The sequence below is a fragment of the Heterocephalus glaber genome, unplaced genomic scaffold (genome assembly GCF_053883595.1).
Source record: "Heterocephalus glaber isolate CG9 unplaced genomic scaffold, H.glaber_assembly_v1.0 deba00001140, whole genome shotgun sequence".
In the NCBI taxonomy this organism is placed as follows: domain Eukaryota; kingdom Metazoa; phylum Chordata; class Mammalia; order Rodentia; family Bathyergidae; genus Heterocephalus; species Heterocephalus glaber.
This window is the reverse complement of record NW_028258200.1, coordinates 2,705,750-2,726,494: the sequence shown is the minus strand read 5'-3', so window position 1 is coordinate 2,726,494 and position 20,745 is coordinate 2,705,750. Positions and strand designations below refer to the sequence as shown.

The 20,745-nt window shown below is 52.8% G+C and overlaps 2 protein-coding genes across 6 annotated transcripts in view; one reads left to right on the top strand and one right to left on the bottom strand.

Annotated features, from left to right (window-relative positions):
- Tbc1d2b (TBC1 domain family member 2B) overlaps positions 1 to 6,678 on the bottom strand; it is a 62,323-nt gene extending 55,645 nt beyond the window's left edge. For 2 of the 5 annotated variants that reach the window (XM_004872120.3, XM_021250105.2), the window contains exon 1: positions 5,719 to 6,060. In XM_004872120.3, the coding sequence (XP_004872177.2) occupies positions 5,719 to 6,045 (327 nt within the window). In that variant the 5' untranslated portion in view covers positions 6,046 to 6,060. Of the gene's footprint in view, positions 1 to 981; positions 2,147 to 5,718; positions 6,061 to 6,293 lie in introns of those variants that run through there. The other 3 variants (XM_004872122.3, XM_087210292.1, XM_087210291.1) reach the window with 3 other exon arrangements.
- Positions 6,679 to 13,688: 7,010 nt separating this feature from the next.
- Positions 13,689 to 20,650, top strand: Sh2d7 (SH2 domain containing 7). Its single transcript, XM_087210297.1, has 6 exons — positions 13,689 to 13,896; positions 14,565 to 14,654; positions 15,416 to 15,585; positions 15,829 to 16,034; positions 17,343 to 18,002; positions 19,454 to 20,650. The coding sequence occupies exons 1-6, from the start codon at positions 13,718 to 13,720 to the stop codon at positions 19,502 to 19,504; spliced, it is 1,356 nt and encodes a 451-aa protein (XP_087066423.1). The 5' UTR covers positions 13,689 to 13,717; the 3' UTR covers positions 19,505 to 20,650.
- Positions 20,651 to 20,745: the final 95 nt, after the last annotated feature.

Sequence of the window (20,745 nt, the reverse complement as noted above, 5' to 3'; positions counted from 1 at the left end):
CCCTGCTTAACATTCTTCACTGAGGCCTACAACAAAGATCAAAAAATCCTGCCATGTTCCCAAAACCTGTGCAAAGAGGCCAGGCCTGCCCTTCCCAATGGCTACACACCCTAGTTGTGACCTGATAGTGGCAGAGTCCTACGTGCAACCAGTCCTTCTCCCCAGGCCACTGCTTAGGGTTAGCACTTCCCTTCCCTCAATGCCCCACCTCTCCCTCTCCACCCCCCCAGGTAACTACAACTCATAGTTTCTGCCTCAGCTCAAATGTCACATTCTCAGGGAAGCCTTTCCTAGTCTTCCCAAACCCCAAATTAGATCCAGACCCCCCACTACACAAGCCCTGCAAGCCTATCCTCAGTTTTTATAAATGGTTCCCCCACTTCATCCTCACTATACTGAAAGCTCACAAGGACACAAAGTGTATTGCCTAATTCAGTCTCTATGCCCAGTGAGGTAATTAATTAACAAGCAGTTCCTGAGACCTTCCTAAAACACAGGTCCCTGCCCTGAACTTGAAGCTTTGATCTTGCCCACTGCTTATTTCTGTATCATCTACATTTGAAGAATGATCCTAACATTTTTAAATGGTCAAAAAAGAGTCTTTGTGACATAAATTTACATGAATTATATGAAATTCAAATTTTAAAATCCATAAGGAAAAACTGGAACACAGCTACATCCATTAAACAGTCGTTTTTGTATCACAACAGGGAATACTGGAACAGCCTACAAATCTCAGGCACATGTTATATGGCCCTTTCCATTAAAAAAAAAAAAAAAAAATGCCCCTACAACACAGTGTTCCCAGAGTCCAAATTGTGGACATGAAATACAAGATTCCTGAAAATACAGGACCATAATCTTGCTGCTTGGAGAAAGGAGCAATCACAGCCCTCTTTCAGATTCCTGATGTCTATTATACTCAGTGGGCTGTTACTGATGGTGGCCACCCCCATGACATGAGGCAAGAAGGTCACTTACCATCCAAATACATTTGGGAGTTCAGCTGGTCACTTCAACAGGGCCAGGGCTCACACCAAAACCAAGGCTTACTAGCTCTTCACTCAACAAATGACAGAAATACCACAGAACAGGTGGTTTACAAAGAAGAAATCTCTTCTTCACAATTCTGAAGGCTAGGACATCTGAAGGCCGAAAGATGGCCAGTTCAGGCCCCAGAGAGGCCTCTTCCTGGGCTGTACAGGAAGGTCCTTCTGCTGTGCCTTCACAGGTGAAGACAAAGGACAGCTCTCTCAGTCCCCTTTTAAGAGCACTGATCCCACTCATTAAGGCTCCACCCTCATGATCTAACTGCCTCCCTATGGCTCTACTTCCAAATACCATCACACTCTGAGTTAGGGTGGCAACCTAAGCATTCCGAGGACACAAATATTCAGTTCACATTACACAGCAGGAGGGGAACCCAAGTGTGGCCAGACTGGTGATGACCTTTGTTCCAGAGACTTCGTAGGTCTGGAAGCACAGGGTTGTTCAAGCTTTACCCCCGGCCAGGAACATGCCCTCCTGCCCATTAAGTGCCAGCTCATTTCACAACTGTCCCAGGCCAGCTCTGCATGTGTACACACATACACACACACACACACACACACACACACACACACACACACATACCCAGAGCCCAAGCTCTGCGAGAACCTGGCAGCCACTTCCAAATGCCCACCAAAAGGCACTCCACATCCTGGTAAAGAGTCAAGCAGTAAATGGTGCTTATTTTCTGCGTGCAAAGGTCAGACATTCCATGCAGTGGAGGAAAAGCCACTACATCTTATCTAAACCAAATCAATCACTATCCAGCATCACAGAGGCCGACGTATCAGAACAGCTAACAATCAGATGCTGCAGATGGGGCACTCTGCTACCAGAACCTCTGCCTCCAATAAAGGCAGTCTAGCTCATGATCCCAGGCAAATCACATCCCCTTTGGGCCTCCTTTCCCTCATCTGTAAAATAGCACTGGGCCTGATTTCCAAGTTCAAGAATAGAAGCGTTTACCAAGAAATTCTGGTATCAGCTTTCACGAAGACTCAAGCAATAAAGCATTTTGGAAAAGCCCAACAAAACCACAGCTTCTCCGGAGAAGGCAGACTCTTTAAAATGAGAAACATATGACAATACAATAAACAGATTGCTGATTTTTCTTCTCTTCTAAAGTCCTCTGTAAGAAGAAACAGTCTCTGCATGGTTCCATAAAACTAGCTGAAGGCTGAGCAGGACAGACCCCTCGTTAACCTTCAAGACTCCTTGGAAGTTGGGGCCCATCTTCCAAATGGACAGCCCTAGCCCGCTGCATTAATGCCTAAGGAAATCAGTTCTTGGATTAGTTCGTGTGAAAAGGACGATTAACTACTATTTCCCAGTTTTGTTTTGTTTTTTTGGTACCAGGGATCGAACTCGGGTCCTTTGCACTTACGAGGCAGGCAGCTGAACCACTGAGCTAAATCCCTGGCCCTATTTTCCAGTTTTAACACCATAAAATTGTTACTCCTATGGCTCAACAGGAATTACTGCGCATTTAAATTCACCTTTCTAAAAACACACCCTGACTCCAAAACCCTCCATCTCAACTGTTCCTTTGTTTTGGAAAATCTTATGTTTTCATCACTTTTATGAAGCCAACTCTTGGACTCAGGTCTTCTGTCTTGTTCTGTGACAAATATTATGAAAAGATATTTATGCATGTATATTTATGAAGTCAGTGAATTTCATGAAAGAATTTCAAATGGGTCAATAACCCATATTAAAGTTTTATTAAAAATTTATTAACAATTTCCTTTAAAAAAAACGTTTGAGCATACAAAATGATAGACAGAAAAAAATACATCAACTTTAGTGTACCTACCAATCACCCAATCTGAGAAATATAACAATGCAAAGCAACCCTAGAAGCCCCAGCACATTTCTCCCCAGCCACACCCCCTCTTCTCCCATCAGAGGTAACCACTACCCCAAATCCAAGGCTGGTCACCCAACACAGCTCTCCCTGTCCCCACACAGCATAGACTGTACTCTTATGATCTGTGGTACTGTTTCACTCAATCTTCTTAATCATATAAATGGTATCACTGTGTAACTTATTTCTTGCTCAATTTTATGTTTGTGACAGTCATCCACATGGACACACACAGTTCCAGATTCTTTATGTTCACTCCTGCATAACACTGTTATGGGAATAATATAAATATGCCACATATTTAGCCTAAAACACTGCCTGATGTTTCATATGGCTGCCGGGTAGTGCTTACCTTTGTACCAGCCATTTTCAGGAATCCTCACAACCACCCCAGAAGTGAAAGTCCCACTAGACCAAACTGCAAACAGGATAGAGAGATGTAAAACTTGTTCAGCACCTGTTGAGCAGTAGCCTCAAACTGCAAACCCAAGCCTGAAGCCACATTGCTATCAGCTTTGTGGTTCCATTAATGTAGACACTGCATTTAGTTTTGTTTTGTTTTTTTAATAGGGAAGTGAATCCAGGGCCTTCACACTACTGTATCCCCAACCCTTTTTTTAAATTTTATTTTACTTTTGAGATATGGTCTTGGTAGGTCACAAACCTCCTGCCTCAGCTTCCCAGAGTGCCAGGATCATAGGAGTATCCCACTAAGCTGGGGGGGGGTTGTTTGTTTTTAATGAAAAAATCGAGCTGGGTGTTGTGGTGCACACCTGTAGTCCCAGGGCTCTAAAAGCTGAGACATGAGGATCTCAATTTCAAGGCCAGCCTGGGCTTTTTTCTCAAACTAAAAAACGGAACTAGCTGGGCACACACCTGTAATCCTAGCCCTCCTAGAGCCTGGAGGATCACAAGTTCAAACCCAGCCTGAGGAACTTAGCAAAACCCTGTCTCAAATTTTTTTAAAGGGGGGTGGGGGGATTTTTTAAAAGAGGGGTGGAGCTGTGGATATAGCTCAGTACAAAGGCCCTGGGTTCAATCCTAAGTACTGTACTGCCAAGAAAGAAAGAAAAAAGAAAAGGAAAGGAAAAAATGATAGAGGAGGGCTCTAACATCATGAGAAAACCTGAAACAGGATACTCCATTTTCTTTTTTTTAACAAATAATTCCACCGGAAATTCATCTGACATAAAATGATCCTCATGTACTCTGAGGACAAGCCTCTTCCTTTGAAAGTCCTGTGAACGAGCTAGGACCACTCCCAAGTCTATGCAGATGCTAAGTAACCTCAAGTTGAACTGTAACCTGCCTTGGTTTCCTCTGGAGAAACAGAATGCCTGCACCCACTTGGAGACCATGGGAATCTGACCCTGGGCCAACTGGCAAAGTGGAGTCCACAAAGCTCTAAGAATGACTTGGGAGCAGCTCCAGCTGGCCTGGCTCTGGAGGGATCCGGGAACAGGCCTGTGCTCGAAAGGCCTGGGCATTTGTCCACTCTGCTCTCCAGCAGCCAGCGTTGGAGGAAGACTGCTCTGGAGGAAGACCAGCATGCAATACGGAAGAGAGAACCAAGGGTGGGGACTCAAAGAACCAGGCAGAGAGCAAGGGCCCCTCTGGAGGTTAGGAGCAGGGACATCCTTAAGAGATAGACCCCCTCAAGGCCACGGCAGGCTGCCAGATCCAGGACCACAACTCTACCACATAAACTCCACACTCCTCTGCTGGGAGACCAAGGCCTCCAGCCAACAAAGTATGACAGCCAAGCAACCCTCCTACCTCTCCAGGTGGAAACGGCAAGAAAGCAGGAGCAACCCCCACTTACCCACCCACCCATCCATTCAGAAAGAATGGTGATCATCTCAGGGTCTCTGCCATCTGGCTCCGTCCACTAACATTTACAGATTGGTTCAAAATGGCTTTGTGTGGCTCTGGGGATTGAAGCAGGGCCTTCACACTGAACTACATCCCCAGCCCACCCACCCTTGGGTCTGCTAAAATGCTTAACTCCCTAGGATAAGCTAGAATCAACGGGCAGAGATTGAATCATTTAATCCAAAACTCCTGTGAGCTCCACACTCCAGCTACCCACTTTACAGGAGAGGCAGCTCAAGTTACACACTGTACCAAGCTCCACGCAGTTAGAAAAGTGGCCCTTGGGAAGGAGGCCTACAAATCTGGGAGGGCTGCCACTGATATCTATCTCAGGGATGGTGGGGTGGGGTGGGGACACGATTGGGGACTCGGACAAAGAGGGTGTGGAGGGCCGTAAGAGACAACGACCTGAGGACCTGAGAACGGACCTGACAGAATAGTCCCCAGGCCCACTGGCCAAGGCCAGGGAAAGGGCAACAGGGAAGCAAGAGTGGATGGGTGGGGGGTTAGAAGGCCGCCTGGGGCAAGATGGAGGCGCCGTGAGGTGGCCGCGGGGGTATGGCAGCCGGGCTGGGCGTGGACCAACCGTGGGGCAAGTGGCCGTGAGGACTGGGTACCAGCTGCAGGGCTGGGGCCCGGGCTGGGGCATGGGGACCAGGCGCTGGGCGCTGGGACGCGCGACATGGGTACTGGCCGCGGGGCCCAGGCTGGGACGTGGGGACCAGGCTCTGGGCATGGGTGCTGGCCGTGAGGCGTGGGATCCTCGCCGGACCCCAGACGTGAGGACGCCGAGAGCGGGGCGCGCGGGCGTGGGGTGTGAGGACCGGGCGTGGGGCGCGGCCACAGGGCGTGGAGCACGGGACATAGGGACCAGCTACGGGGCTCGGGCACTTGGGGCCAGAGGAACGGACCGTGGGGCGCGGGGGGCCGCCCACCTTAAGCACAGCGACGGCGCCCGCGCTGTGCACCTGGAAGTGCGCGGGCAGCTCGGCGCCAGGCTCCGCGGATTCGTCCGCGCCCGGGTAGCAGAAGCAGGCGTCGGCGATGTCCAGGCGGCCCAACGGCAGCGCGTCCTGCGGGCTCTTGAAGTAGTAGAGGTGGCAGCGACGCGCGTCGAACACGAACCAGCGGCTGCGGTAGCCGCGGAGCGGGCCCTTGCCCGACAGCTTCTGCAAGTAGCCGCACAGCCGCGCTGGCCCAGCCGCGCCCTCGCCGCCGCCGCCGCCGCCGCCCTCCTCAGCCCGGGCCCCGGCACCCGGCATCGCCCTCCCGCCAGCCAGCGGCGGCCCGCAGCTCCCAGCGCACGGCCGCGCGGGGCACCCTGGGACTTGTAGTCCCACCCCCGCCACGGGCCCTCGCCCCCGCCCCTGCTCCGCCTCCCAGGGACTTGTAGTCCCACCCCGCCTCCTGCGGATTGTAGGGCCGACCCGGTCCTCGTCCCCTCGCCCGGCCCCCCCACGCCTCGGCCCTGCCCTCTCCCACCCGGGAAGGGCCCTGGCATCGCACCAACCTTCGCTTGCGAGGCTCCAGGTTCCTGCCCTGCCAGGCAAGGCGGCTTCTGTTTCTTTATGCGAGCCTGTGTCCCACGACAACCCACCGTGTCCACTCGAAACTGCACTGCACACTGAAAACGGCCTCATGGCCTTCCTAGAAAACGCGTCAGTCTCCACCCTGCCAGAGCCACAGTCCAGCATTGTGAAACTGAGAGGGCCTGCGCCTGGTGCTGAGTGGGAGCTCAGTAAATATTTGCAGAGTTCATGAATGAAAAGTCGAAGCATTCCTCCTCTCCACGCCTCAGTCCTTCCTGGAATTAAACAAATATCCATGGAGTGCTTTCTGTGTGCCAGGTAGGGTTCCACCAGCAGATGGAGGGTGACAGCCAGTCATTTCCCTCCCCTGGAGGGATTGTATTCTAGAGTGAGGTGATAGATAAAAAACAAAAATAAATGATGCCACGTTGCATAAATGCTGATGCCATTTAAATATTGGTCACTACCTAACTAGCGCTTACCACTCTGCTTTCTGTGTTCACCCAGGCGAACTCTAATAACCTCAGAGGCAGATGCCCTTATTAGGTAATAAATCAGAGAAGAGGGAGCCATCTCCCTGGATGGGACAGGGGCCAGCTCCAAGCACTTGCCCTGAGCCACTGTGACAAGTGAACGAGGGAGGGACAGCATTCCAGGCAAAGGGAAGTGTGGAGACAGAGTTTACCTTACCCAGAGAAGAAAAGGAAGTTGGTAGCTACATTGGTCAGAAGGCCAAATCAAACAAATATTTCATTCACCTTCCTTCCTTTGCGTATTTTACACATGCTCTAGAAGACACAGGCAGAAACCCCCAGCTTTCTGAAGTGGACACGGACACCAATGAGGCTGCCTGTTTGGGCAGGTGCAGGACCTCACCTAGCCTGAGAGCCACCTGCAGCTGGCTGCCTTGAGCATCCTTTTCCTGGGGCCTCAGGGTTCTGGCTGGGGCAGCCACAGCAAGGATGCGGGCCACTTTGCTCTCTCCCGCTATCTTCATGGTAAGAAGGGCATGACTCATTGACCCGTAGGGTAGCAGTCAGGTTGGGATGTGCTTTTGAAATGCACCAGAAAGGGGAAGCCAGGAGGGAGTGGGTCTGCGTGCTGAGAGGAGGAGGCCACAGGCATCAGCAGGCCTGGCCCATTCTAGCTCTTTTGGTAAGTTGTGAGAAGGAGGTGGGCATGGCCTGGGGTCCCAGAGCACAGAACCAAGCCCTGTGGGTGTCACGTGGAGGCAGAGGCTGCTGGGCATGAGGAAGACATCCTTCCAGACAGAGGGAGCTATTTCTGGGGGCTCCTCATTCCTTGGAGTCCTTGTTAAGTGATGTATCAAGCCTTCTGCTGTTGCTGTAATTGTATGCTGCAGTCTAGGGTAATTTCTAGAGAATAAAGGTTTATAAGGCTCACAGTTTTGAAGTTCAGGGTCAGGCAGCCAGGGCATCCCATGGCAAGATGGAGAGTCCCAGCTCATGTCTCCTCCTCCTAGAAAGCTGCAGTAGAGCAGATGAGGGGCACTCACTGCCTCAGTTAATTTCCTAATTAACTCCCAAGGCCCCGCCTCCGAGCATCATAACATTGGACTCTTAAGGGTTAGGAGGAGGCAAACACAGAAACCATAGCAAAGGCTAGTAGAGATTGCAGTCCCTTGGATTAAACATCAACATTCTGTGGCCAGGGGCCAGCTTCATACGGCCTGTGTGTCCCAGACAGGCGTTTGGGTGACCAAGGACCTACCCTGTGTGCTACATAAGCCCCTGCACCCTCCAACCTCCCAGGAACTCAGTGACCAGAAGGAAGTGGCCAACCCGGGAGGAAGTAGCTGGCTGCTTGCTGAAAAGAGAAAATCCAGGCAGTGAACTTGCTCCCACGTGGCCAGCCTCTGGGCAAACTTCAGGGGAAAAACAGAGCCAGTGACTGACTCATCCTAGGCCATTTCCTCAGAGAGTGTGGGGTGCAGCCAGAAGCCAGGAAGAAGCACCCAGGCAAGGGTCTGCTTTTGCATCTGCCAGACCCCAGGGAGACAGAGCCGCCAAGATGTCAACCTCAAGCCCAGGGGGAGGGGTGCAGAGAAGAAAACAGCTTTGCCACATGAATGCTGTGTGAACTTGGGTGCCTTTCTCCCCTCTTTGGGCCCCAGTTTCCCACTTGTACAGGGGGCTGGATGGCTATGTGATCTCCAGGGCCCCACCCCTGCCTGCTCTGAATGTAACAGTGGTGCAAGGGCTAACTGTGAGGGTTTGGTCAACTTTCCACAGCTCCCCAGGCCAGCAGAGGCTCTGCCCTTTCATGTCTTCATGCTCTGAGCCCTCTTAATATTCCCAGATATCACCACTGAATTTACCTTCTCCTTGGGGCTCTACTCCATCCTTGGGCTCAGCTGGATGAACCCACTGTGGTTAGTCCAAGCTGCTCCTGTGAGTAACATTTTCACTTCCTCCCTGCGCCCTGTTGGGGGTCCATCACCCTCCCCCCCACCAGCAACACCACCAAAGCACAGGTGGGGGCCTCCAGGCAGAGAGGCAGGAATGGCCCTGCTGGTGGGGCAGAGGCACAACACCTGGCAGGACCTCATGGAGCCCAGAGCACACATGAAGGAGGAAGCCTGATGGGGCACTGGAGGGCAAGGGGCCAGAGGGACAAGGCAGCCCTCAGAGCAGAGATGCTTTGACCCCAGAGCCCGACCAGGGAGCAGGCTTCCAGAGCTATCAGCATGGTTCTGCAAGGGCCACCTGCACCCTACATCCTGGGGTGATGGGGAGGATTAGGGGCACCTGCTTCCTCACCCGCAGATGGGGCATAATAACACCATCTCCTTCCTGGCACTGCTGTGGGTTCCTGCAAGTTGATGAAACCAAACCTTGGCCTACCCCTGAACACTGGAATCTCAGCATGCAACTGATCCCAACACAAACCTCTCCGCCCACACCTGCCTCTGCTGGTGCCAAGAAATGCTGAGAGCTCATTTGGGCACAGGGCCTGGCCCCTGACTGCCCTGGGGAGGTCCAGGAGGGAAGCAAGCTTCACAGGAAAAAGCTTCACCAGGCTCAGGACCTCCAATTGTGAGCTCTGGCTACCAGTGGGCCTCATTTCCCTGACAAATCGCCAGGCAAATCTGATGGCTGGTGGTTCTCTTTCCAAGAGGGCAGGCATCCAAGGCGCTGGCCAAGCTTCCAGCCCTGGGACTGGGGGTCCAGGGCATGGACAGGTAGGGGCCTGTGTGTCCCTGGGAGCTGCAGGCCCAGTTAAGACTGCATACCATACCGTAGGCCCAAGGCCCCTTTACCTTTAAGTCCCCATTTTATTGCATATCAATCCAGGAGTCCCCTATTCCCCCCAGGGCAGAGGTTCCCAGGCCCCCTCAGATGCCTGAATCTGAAAAGTTCTCAAATCCCTTTTGCAAAATGGCACCATGTTTGTGTGTAAACTGCCCACATCCTCCAGCATACCTTAAATCATTTCTAGATCACTTATAATACCTACTTTTCTGTTTATGTCAATAGTTGTGATACTGTTTAGGAAATGATGACCACAAATAAGTCTGTACATGTTCAATATGGACACAGTTTCTTCCCTCATATTTTCAATTCATGATTAGTTTGATTGGCTGATGATGAACCCTGGGATACAAATGTAGACTCTCCTGCTATATATTTTTAAATGACACGGCCACATTTTGAGTTAAAAATACATATGCTTTAAACTTTTTTGAAAAGACTTTTTCTGGTTTTGCTTTTGGAGTGGTTTTGCTTTAAGGGATTCACTGAATTTACCACAAGTAACTATCCCTTGGCAGTTCCCAACATTTGAGGACGCCTGTGAAGTGAGATCACGTGGCCTCCATGCTGTTTTCACATGGGAGGAAATCTTCATGAAAACTAAGTGAAGCTGATGCTGAATTACACTGCATGGACATTTCATTTGTGAATTGTGTTTGGGAACAACACTGTTGTTGCTGTTGTTTTCCCAAGGCCTTGGATATTTCTAGGGGTCCTTGGAAAGTTCCCAGCACCTGGCCATTGTCCTGTGAATAAAACCACCAATCTGTTTTTTGGACAGACAGCCAAGAAGGACATCTCTGGAGACCCCTCCCTGCCAGCACAATTATACTTGAAGATGACAAGATGATTTCACTGAGTAGTCACAAGGGGACAGATGGGTCACAATAAAATTGATGATTTTTCTGAACTAGCACCACCCATCTCCCTTGGTTCTTATATCTGCAGACTCCCAACATGACCTAGCTTTAAGATATTATCCACTTGGGGCTGGGAATTTAGCTCAGTGGTTCCGCCGCCTGCCTCTCAAGAGCAAAGTCCCGAGTTCAATCCCTGGTACCAAAAAAATATATTATCCATTTGTTCATTTGTTAATTCGTTCAATATTCACTGCACACAAGTCAAGACAACCTAGAGAGCACAATTGGGCAATCTCCATCAGAATGATACATTCAAATTCCCTTTGGATTGGTGATCTCACCTCTGAGAAGCTTAGAGTAGGTCTGATCACTCTATGTTTTTTTTTTTTGGTACTGGGGATCAAACTCGGGACCTTGAGCTTTCGAGGTAGGCAGCGGAACTTCTGAGCTAAATCCCCAGCCCTGATTGGTCTGTGCTTAACCAGTTCTGTATGAGGTTGTCAGTTGATACATTTTGGGGGATAAAAAAGACTAGAAACAACCCTCAGTGGGGGATTGGTTACAAAAATGATAATGTATCCATGCAGTAGGATTCTATACAGCCATAAAAGTAAGAATGGCACCCTTTTGGTACTCTTGTACAAGGAGAGCCAAGATGTGTTGTTAATTATTTTACAAGGTGAGGTGTAGAACACCGTTCAGTAATCTACCTTTTATATAAGAAGGGGGAATAAAAGCCCACACAGTACACGGCTGATTCCAGCTACCTGGGAGGCTGAGGCAGGAGGATCACTTGTACACAGGAGTTTGGGGCCAGTTTGGGGCGATAGAGATCTTGTCTCAAAAAAAGTCATAGGAGGAAGAAAATAGAAATACAGATATTTATTCGGACATTCAAGGAACAAGTATGGCTATGAGGGGAAATGAAGTGAGATCAAAACTGGATGGATGGGGAAAAAACTGAATGGACGGATTTAATGCTTAAAGAGAAAATATTTTATTAATAACTTTATATTTATTTATTTATTTATTTATTTATATTTTGGTACCAGGGATCAAACTCAGAACCTTGCGCTTGCGAGACAGGTGGTGGCACCACTGAGCCAAATCCCCGGCCCTATATTTTATATTTTTAAAAACCGTGTGGACTTGTCATCTATGGGAATGACAATTTAAAATCTACTTGTGTCAGGTACTGTTCTGGGCACAAAAGAAACTGGATCATTCATTCTCTCCTCCCCAGGTTCATAGAAAAAAGTCCTGTCTACAAAGCCTATGAGAATGTTGTGTCTGTAACCTAACAAGTGCAGGACGGGCATTTGCTGAGGAGCCCTCGAAGGCATTCTACCCAGGAGCTGGCTACCCACAGCACCAGCCCTGTGCATAGACACCACTGAACAGGCTCAAGAAAGGAGAAGTAGGCTAGGTGTGGTGGCACCTGCAATCCCAGCACTCAGGATGCTGAGGCAGGAGGATCTCTACAAGTTCAAGGCCAGTCTGAGCTACATGGTAAGAAACTGTCTCAAGAAGAAAAGCGGGCCAAGGATTTAGCTCAGTGGTGCTGCTGCCTGCCTTGAAAACACAAGGTCCTGAGTTCAATCTCCAGTACCAAAGAAAAAGAAAGGACCAAAAGGAAAGGAGAGGGGAAGGGAGGGGAGGAGAGAAAAGGAGAGGAGAGAAGAGGAGAAATAGAATGGCTTGGCCACACTCAGGGCCAGAGAGGCCTCTCTGAGCATCTTTCTAGAAACCCCTCAGCCCTGCTTTCTAGAGGACCAGCAAGCTGGGCACCTTCAAGACTGGGTCATGTGCTGGGTGATCTGCTACTATTCCTTGTCCTGCAGGAAAAGCAGGGCCTGAGAGAGGAGAACCCAGGAGAGGGAAGCATTATAAAGACAAGGACATGAGGTTTTGGGGACCTCCAAGCATGGGGATGGCTTGGAGCTGGTGAATCATGATGCCAACCTGTGTGGATGGGCTTCTGACCCCTGTACACATAGATTTGCTCATTGAGTCATTGAACACTACCACATAGGCACTTTCTCTCCCCGCCACTTTGACAGATGAGAAAAATAAGAACAATGAGGTCACGGAGCCGACAAATGGGGGCAGAGGACCATAATCCAATCAATCTGACTCCAGAGCCTGAGATCTCTCCCTCTCCCCACACCTTGGGGGGTGGAGGCGGAGGGCAGGGCTATTCCAGAATTCTCTCTATGCCCAATGCCAGGACCCAGTAAGTGACCAAGGGCAAGGAACTGAACAATGGGATGCAGGCTACTATCTGGGAGGATCTTTTCCTACCCTCACTCCAGGCTTTCAGAGCTCACCCAGTTCCTCAGCCTGGGCCCTGCCCCTCTCCAGGCTTCCACTTCCCTTGTATATAAATATAGACTCCCCCTTATTTGCCTGATTTCAGAATCTCCACCCTGGTCCACAGCCAGCTGGGGATCTGCCTTCTTCTGTACACAAAGTCTTTATCTTCTTATGAAAATGACCAGGTTCTGCCCATAAACACCCAGCCTAAGAGAGGTGGAGAGAGAACGTGTCATGGAAAATCGCAGAGGGACATTTCTTTGTATTTGAATACTTCCAAGCCTTGCTTTGGCCGAAGACCAACTTTGGGTGTAACCCCACATCCTCAGCCGTTTCTGTGCCACGAACCTCTCAGGAATCTGGTAGAGCCTACAGACATCTCAGAGTAAATTCTTCAAGTGCACAAAATAAAATACATGCAAGGAAAGTAGAAATAAACTATGAGGAAATAGGGCTTGTCACACTACTTCTGAGGCAGTGACATGATGCTTTATGTGCCCGGATTTGCATGGCCTACACTGGCCTTACTGGCTCTCAAGTGGAAGGAGGAATTAACCAGCTCAGAATTTCCCCATTGAAATACAGTTGCCTCTGTGAGAAGGAGTGCATGGAATTCATATCCATGCTTTGGTAGCAGGTGAAGTATTATGGGCTGTAGCCACAGTCTGGCTTTGCGCTAAGACAATGACAAAAGGTTGGGGAGGGAGCCAGACCCACTATGGTAACTCAGGGGCTGGCTGGGAAGCTGCGGTGGCCTCCCCCCATCTAGGGCTGCAGCTGTGTCCCCATCAGCAACTCCAGGCAGCTCAGGTCCCCACCCCAAAGCATCAGGAAGACTCAACTGCCAGTCCCGAGGTGACAATGGGCTCCTGTGGCTGTGGCACGGGGAGGGCACAGCCCAGGCAAATGAGCTGGAGTGCGAATATAGAGCAGCTGCTACTGGGCTACGCTTCTGTGTCCATGCTCGCTGGGATGGAGGGCAGCCTGGAGCAGCCCGGCCCAGGGAAGGGGCCTGGGGACAGCCAGGCCCTTGCTGAGCTCCAGGAGCTGGCCTTGAAGTGGTTCATGGAGACACAAGCCCCTTCCATCCTGCAGAATGGGGCCCTGCCCCCCTGGTTTCACGGATTCGTCACCCGCAAGTAAGGCTGCTGTCCCCAGGCCCAGGGGGCTGGGACCCTGGCTGGGGACCCCAAGACAGTTGGCCCTGTCCTCTCCCTGTGCTGGATGGGCAGGGAGGTGGTGGGTCAGGGAGCAGATGGAGGGGTTACACCTATGGGCAGAGTGGGGACAGCACCAGTCCCAGACGGGCTCAGGGTAACTGGGCTGCCAGGCTGTCCAGGGACAGAAAGAGGGTGTGTCACAGGGGGGACTGTCACAGCAAATGTGGATGCTCTCTTGTCCCAGGAGTAAGGGCCAAGCAGCAGAGTTTGCTTTTTGGTGGGCTGGGCAAGGCACTAGAATGAGGAACATGGCCCGTGACAGGGTCCAGCACCACGCAGGCACAGAGCCAGGGCCACTGTGAACAGTGGGGACTGGGACACATTGCTCAGGAGGGCCCCACGCCTTGCTCCATTCTCTGCTATCCCAACCTGGAAATTTGGAATAAAGGGAGGGGGCCCAGAGGCATAGACTAAGCCGTGAGAGGCCACAGACCCTGTCGGGATGGAGGGCAATCTCTGTCAGGCTTCATGGGCTGTCTGCACTGAGTCTGGGCTGAGGAAATGGCTGTGGGGTCTAAGCAGGCCTCTGCTGGGTGCCAGGCTGTGGTGGGGCCCAGGTCCCCACTAACAGCACATCCCCTGCCCAGGCAGACAGAGCAGCTGCTGTGTGACAAAGCTCTTGGGTCCTTCCTCATTCGCCTCAGCGACCGGGCTGCCAGCTACATCCTGTCCTACAGGTAAACAAGTGCAGGATGCAGCCCGCAAGTGCCAGAGGCCCCGCATCCCCAAGTGGGGCTGTCCCTAGGTGCCACCCCTCACTCCCTTCTGCATCCCTTCTGTCACCTAGTGACAGGCCCCACTGAGCAGCACTGCCATGTGTCAGGCCCGAGGCTAAGGCCATGGGGAGGTGAGTGGGGGCTGGGAGATGAGGCTCAGCAGGTGAGCTTAGAACCCAAAGAGCAGCAGTTTGCTAGCAGGAAGGAGGGTGTAGCTGGATGATGATGAACCCTGTGTGCACAAGTACAGAGGCCTCGGGGACAGGGTGTGGGGGAGCCCCAAGTCCCTGGGTGCAGCAAGATGCAGGGTCCCTCTAGAAAAACGGCTGGAGAACAGAGAAGGCAGCCTGGGATGCTGGTGAAGGTCACAGACAATGAGGGTGGGTCTGGTCACACTTCTGTCTCTCCAGGTCCTCCAGGCAGCCTGTGGAGGGAGGCCTGGACATGAGAGGTTGGAGGGATCCCAGGCCATCGGTTAGATGTGAGAGGCTGAAGTGGAGGCCAGGGTAGAACAGTAGAGACACAGAGGGACAAGGGGCCCGCAGGAAGTCAAACGGCAGAGCTGATGCTGGCCCAGGAGTAGCTGGGTCAGGAAGGCAAAGGGCAGAGGCGGCCCTAGGCCAAGAGGAGGCAGGACTCCAGGGTGAAAGGTTCAGCTTCTGATTCAGAATCATCGCCAACAGAGACTTCCCCAGACTGGGCCACACGTGTTTATGTTGCAGGGGCAGTGATCGCTGTCGGCATTTTGTCATCAACCAGCTCAGAAACCGGCGCTACCTGGTCTCAGGGGACAACCTGAGCCACGGCACCCTGGCCGAGCTGGTGCGCCATTACCAGGAGGTGCAGCTTGAGCCCTTTGGGGAGACACTGGCTGCTGCCTGCCCCCGGGTAGGTTCCTCTCATCTCCTGGTTGGGTGGGGAGTCCAGACAAGGGCATCTTTCGCTCAGTCATGTCCTGTTTTGCCTTCACTGTCTGTTCCCCTTGGGCACTTGGGTAGGGACAGGGTCTCTGTTTGAAAGGGGATTTACAGCATCTTGCCTGCAGCCAGGGGCCAGGTGGGGACCTTTCATTACTTGGGAAGCCATTGAGGAGTAAGTGACCTTGCACCTGCTGTGTCCCCACTGCCCCAGGCAGAGGACCATGATTTGTATGATGCCATCACCCTGGGCCTCCAGCAGACCAACCTAGGCCTTGAAAACCTCCCAGCAACATCTCCTGCCATGGTACCTGACAAAGCTGCCAGCCCCCGTGTCCCTGTGAAGGCCCGGGGGTCCTTCCTGCACACAGAAAAGAGCCTAGACCCAGGTCCTTGGAACCTTGCCAAGGAGGACAGCACAGAGGTGAGGAGATTCCAGCCACCAAGGGGAGGGCTGCCAGAATGGGGATATGGGTGTCACTTCAGTCAGCCCCTTGGTGCTGTGCCCCGCAGACCCTCCAGCTGCAGGGTGAGCAGCAGGCCAGAGACCCAGGCCGGCAGGAAGCACCAGCAGCTGCTCATGTCATGCCTGTCCCTGGCTCAGTGGATGTGTGTCATGTCTGGTCTCAAACATTTTGGGGCTGTGTGACTCTGAGCCAATCTCTCTGAGCCTCAGTTTACGATTCCTGATGTTCTTGGAGGCATGAATGAGAGAATGGATGTGAAATGGCTGGATGTCCCCAGTGAGCAGTAGAGTGGGGTGCCTGAAGGTCAGTACTGTGTTCTCCTCCTCAGCACCCCACAGGAGGGACTCAGAGAGCCTCCTCAGTATCTCTCAAGACTTCTCACAGACTAGGATCGAGACTCTTCCCCAGGACCATGGGAGCCCCACCAGGTGCCTGCTCCTTCCTCATCCTCGCTGAGGGCCTCCTTGGCTTCCAGGTCTTCCCTGAGGTCACCCAGCTTCTCACACTCAAGGCTTTGTGCTTGCGGTGCCCTTGGCCTGGCATGCTCTTCCCTCCAGATATCTGCCTACTCACACTTTTGCTGCCCTCAGCCTCTCCTCCTGTCCCTCCTCAGAAAGGCCACTTATACATCAGAAAACATCCCCTTTCCCCATCACTGTCCTTGGCCCATTCCCAGCACTGACAATGACTTGATGCCACATGATTTCATGATACATCAGCATGTAGTAAAGGCTAGGGATTTAGCTCAGTGGCACTACACCTGCCTCACAAGTGCAAGGTCCTGAGTTTGATCCCCAGTACCAGAAAGAAAAAAAAAAGATTTGGAGCACATAGTAGTCACATCTTACTCTACCATACAGTGGATCCAGATTCTGTGTAAACTCTCCAGAGCTGGCTTTACCACAGAGTTCTCAGTACCCAAGGCTGTCTTCTATACAGCTGGTGGACCTTAAATACTTGAAAGAATCCATAAGCAATGACTGGGTGGCAGTAGGGGGCTGGGCACTGAGTGAGGGATTCAGAGGCCCCAAGAACCCATGGACCACAGAGGCAGGAGGAGCAGGGTGGGATGAGGTTGGGAAGTCCAAGTCCCTGAATGCCAAGGTAAGGTCTCTGCTCAGAGTCCTAGAGCATGAGAGCTGGCAAGGACTCTGGATATCATTCCAACCCTTTCCTGTAACAGTTGAGTAAACCTGACTCCAGGTGACCTGAGGACATCTCTGCAGTGGGTGCCCTTAAAATGGTCTCTGTTCCTCTCTCCCTAGGTCCACAGCAGGGTGCCCCCGCTCCCTGAGAGGAGCGCCTCCCTCCTGGATAAGTCTCCTGCCATGCCTGGTAACCTCATCTACATGGATCTGAGGAAGACGAGCCAGGCACGGCTGGGTGTGGGCACAGCAGTGTCCAGCCAGGCCTGTGCCCCAGGCAGAGAGACCCTGCAGAGACTCTCAGATGGAGACCAGGACAGGCCTGACAACCTGGGGCCTACCCTCCCTGGGCTGAACCCAGACCAGGGCCCAAAAATGCCTGCCACCTCCCGGGGACCACTCCTGTACCCCAGTTCTGAGGCCCAGGGATCCTGGGCTGCTACACGGAGGCAGGGCTTTCAACAGCTGAGCCATGCGGCTCTGTCCTGCTCCCAGGGCAGCTTTGCTGATGCCTCTGACCTTGCTGGGGCCACAGGTCTCCTGCAGGAGGCCTGCGATACAGCTGACCAGGAGGAAAGGGCTTACGAGCAGATCCCAGCCCACCGGAGTGGCCCAGACAGGCTCCCACCTCTCAGGGCCAGTCCCACGTACAGCACACTGTCGGGGCCCATGAACAGTGGCTATGAGAGGACCTCAGGGACCCTGGAGCTCCCAGAGCTGGGCAACACCTACGAGCAAATCCCAGCAGCCAGGAGGAAGGAGCCTGGACGGACACAAAAGGTACACTCCATGGGCAGAGGGGACTGCAGGCCCTGGGGACACCTCGGGCACGGGGAGCTTGGGTCACTGACCCTGCCCAGAAATACCCAGACTTTCCAGCCCTGCCTGCATCTGCCTGGTGGTGGTGGTGGTGATAGGGAGCTGGAAGATTTGGTATAAAAGGTGGGGTTGGGGCCCTGACAGCTTTCTCTGCAGCAGATGGGCTTCCTGCCTCTCTCCCAGCCTCTGCAAGGGTCTTGGAGCATCAGAAAGGCAGAAGAGCCCTTGGCCTTAATTATGGCTAAGCTCCCCACTATCCTAACTTTGGGTAGGACAACTTCCCCAGAATTAGCGAGAAAAACAACAGGGCATCCAGTTAAATTTGATTTTCAGATAAACAACACCTATTTTTTTGTAGTAGGCTTCAAATGCTGCAATTGGTCTTGGTTTGTATGAAAATCAAATGGAGCAAGGCATTCCTCATTGGAGACCCTCCCTAGGACACCACTTCCTTCTCTGTGAAATAAGCTGGTACCTCTGGTTGCGTCCTGCAGCTGCAGCCCAGGGGACAGTGGCAGGCATCCTGTCACACTCTGGGCTTAGCCATGAACAAGGTGTCGTCTCTAAGAAGGAAGACAGGGAGCAGAGAGCAAGAAGGCACAGGGAGGCAGTCCAGGTGGAGCCAGCCAGCGTTCCCAGGAAGCAGGAGCCCCACCCTTCACCCTGCCTGCACCTTGAGACAATGGCCCCAAGAGGCCATCCCTATTGCAGGGCCTTGGTCTCAGGCGCTAGAAGCCTCTGTGCCTGGCCAAGCAGTGACACCCAGGTATGAGGCCTCTGCAGGAGGCTCACTGGCTCCCCACTTGGGCCAGGCTGTGCCCATGCATGCATGCAACAGCCTCCAGGGTCCAACCTTCCCAGGACCACAGAGTCCTTTAAGGACCTCAGAAGCCACATCCCAGGCCTACTCTTCCCCTGGAGGTAGCACCACATCTTGACCCAAATGAGGTGGCTCTGGATACAACTCCTGGCCTCCAGCTAGGGTGGAAAGTTCTGGGGTCAGAGAAGACCAGGCCTCTCCAGGGAGGTCAAGTGGGGCCCACCATCACTTTCCACATCTTCTTTTGTATGTGTGTTGGTTTCTTTGAGACAGGGTCTTGCTCTGTAGTCCAGGCTGGCCTTGATCTCACTACATGGTCCAGGGTGACCTTTAAATTTGCAGTGATCCTCTTGGCTCAGTCTCCTGAGTGCTGGAATTACAAGGTTTTTCTTCTCACACTCTTTCTTTCCATCCCCTCTGTAGCCAGATGAGGGTGAATCCTTCCTGCCAAACTGGCGTGTGAGATAGAGTTTCATGAACTGGGAGAGGCTTGAGAGAGGAGCCAGGAATATTCCAGCCCAACCTCATTTCCTGGGCCCTACTCTTGGCCAGTGTGGAGAGCCCCTAACCCCAAGTCTCTCCCTCCCTGCAGCCTGACAAGCTCCGGAGGCTCTTCTTTGCAGACAAGAAGCACAGGTTCTGAAGAGGGCCTGGCCCTGGTGTTCCCTGGTCCCTGTGCTGTGCTGGGATCATCTGAAGCTCTCCGCTTCAGTGGAAGGTGGCCTGGAATCCTCAACCCAACCAACCACTGTGGACCAGGCTCTGAGACGCAGCCTGGGTGCTTGCAAGAGGGACCTTCCTCAGCCTGTGCGCCTACATGTCCTGCTCCCCAGCACCTCCCAACCACACAGAGGAGGAAGGGACTGGCCATGAGCAGGGGTCAGTGTTCCACTTTCCAGAGGAGTGTGCCAAGATGGGCTCGGAGCTCGCTGGAGTGTGGCAGACCTGGGCTGGCAGATACTTTCCTAATGGACAGGGGATACAGTGCAGCTTTCTGGCTCAAGGTCCAAGCAGCAGAAAGGAAGAGGGGCAGGAGCTACTTTCTCTCTCTTGTCCCATAGGGACATGGCAGCAAGGCCTGGCCTGGAAGCCACAGTTTGACCTTAGAACAGGTCAGGGCCCCATCAGCTGCCCACAGCTCCTCCTGGCTTTCCTCAGCCACAGCTGGGCAAATCCTGATGTTCTCAGCCCAACCCCTTTGTGGTACAAAGGAGAAACCAAGGCGCCTGGTGGAGTGGCGGTAGATTGGGGCGACATTGCTAAGCGAACGACCCCTAGAAAGACTGCTCATGCTGGGGCTAATCTGGGACAGAGTGCTGGGTGCCATCCCTGTGTGGTCAGGCCACCTAGGCCTGCCCTCTGCCTCCAGCCAGTCTGACCTGTGGCCCCTCACCCTGTGGCCTTGCCCCATACAGCCGAGGACTGCTGCCCAGCACAGCTCTAGACATGGCTCAGGTCTCCTGCTCCCTCAGTCCAGGCTGGCTCTGCCCGGGATCCTTCCTGTTTTGTTCCTTGTTCCCCTTGCTCACATGTTCCCACCTCCATAAAGGTGACCACTGGGGGCAGTGACCAGGACTGACCTCTCCAGATAGATCACAGGTACCCTCCTTCCTGCCAGACCCTGGGCACACGTGACTTGGAGCACATCTGGGACAGCCTGGCTATGCAACTTCTCCCTCTGAAAAGCAGAGACAGGACGGTCCCTATCTGTGAGGGTGGGAGGATGGAGAAAGGTGCCTCTCCCCAGGGCACCGTGCTGAGACCAAAGCCAGTGCCTGGAGAGGGGAGGCCATGCTTAACTTTGCTCCATGGGTACTGTGCCCATGGAGGATTCCAGCGACCAGAAAATAGATGCCATGGATCGTTTCCTAACACCAGCAGACA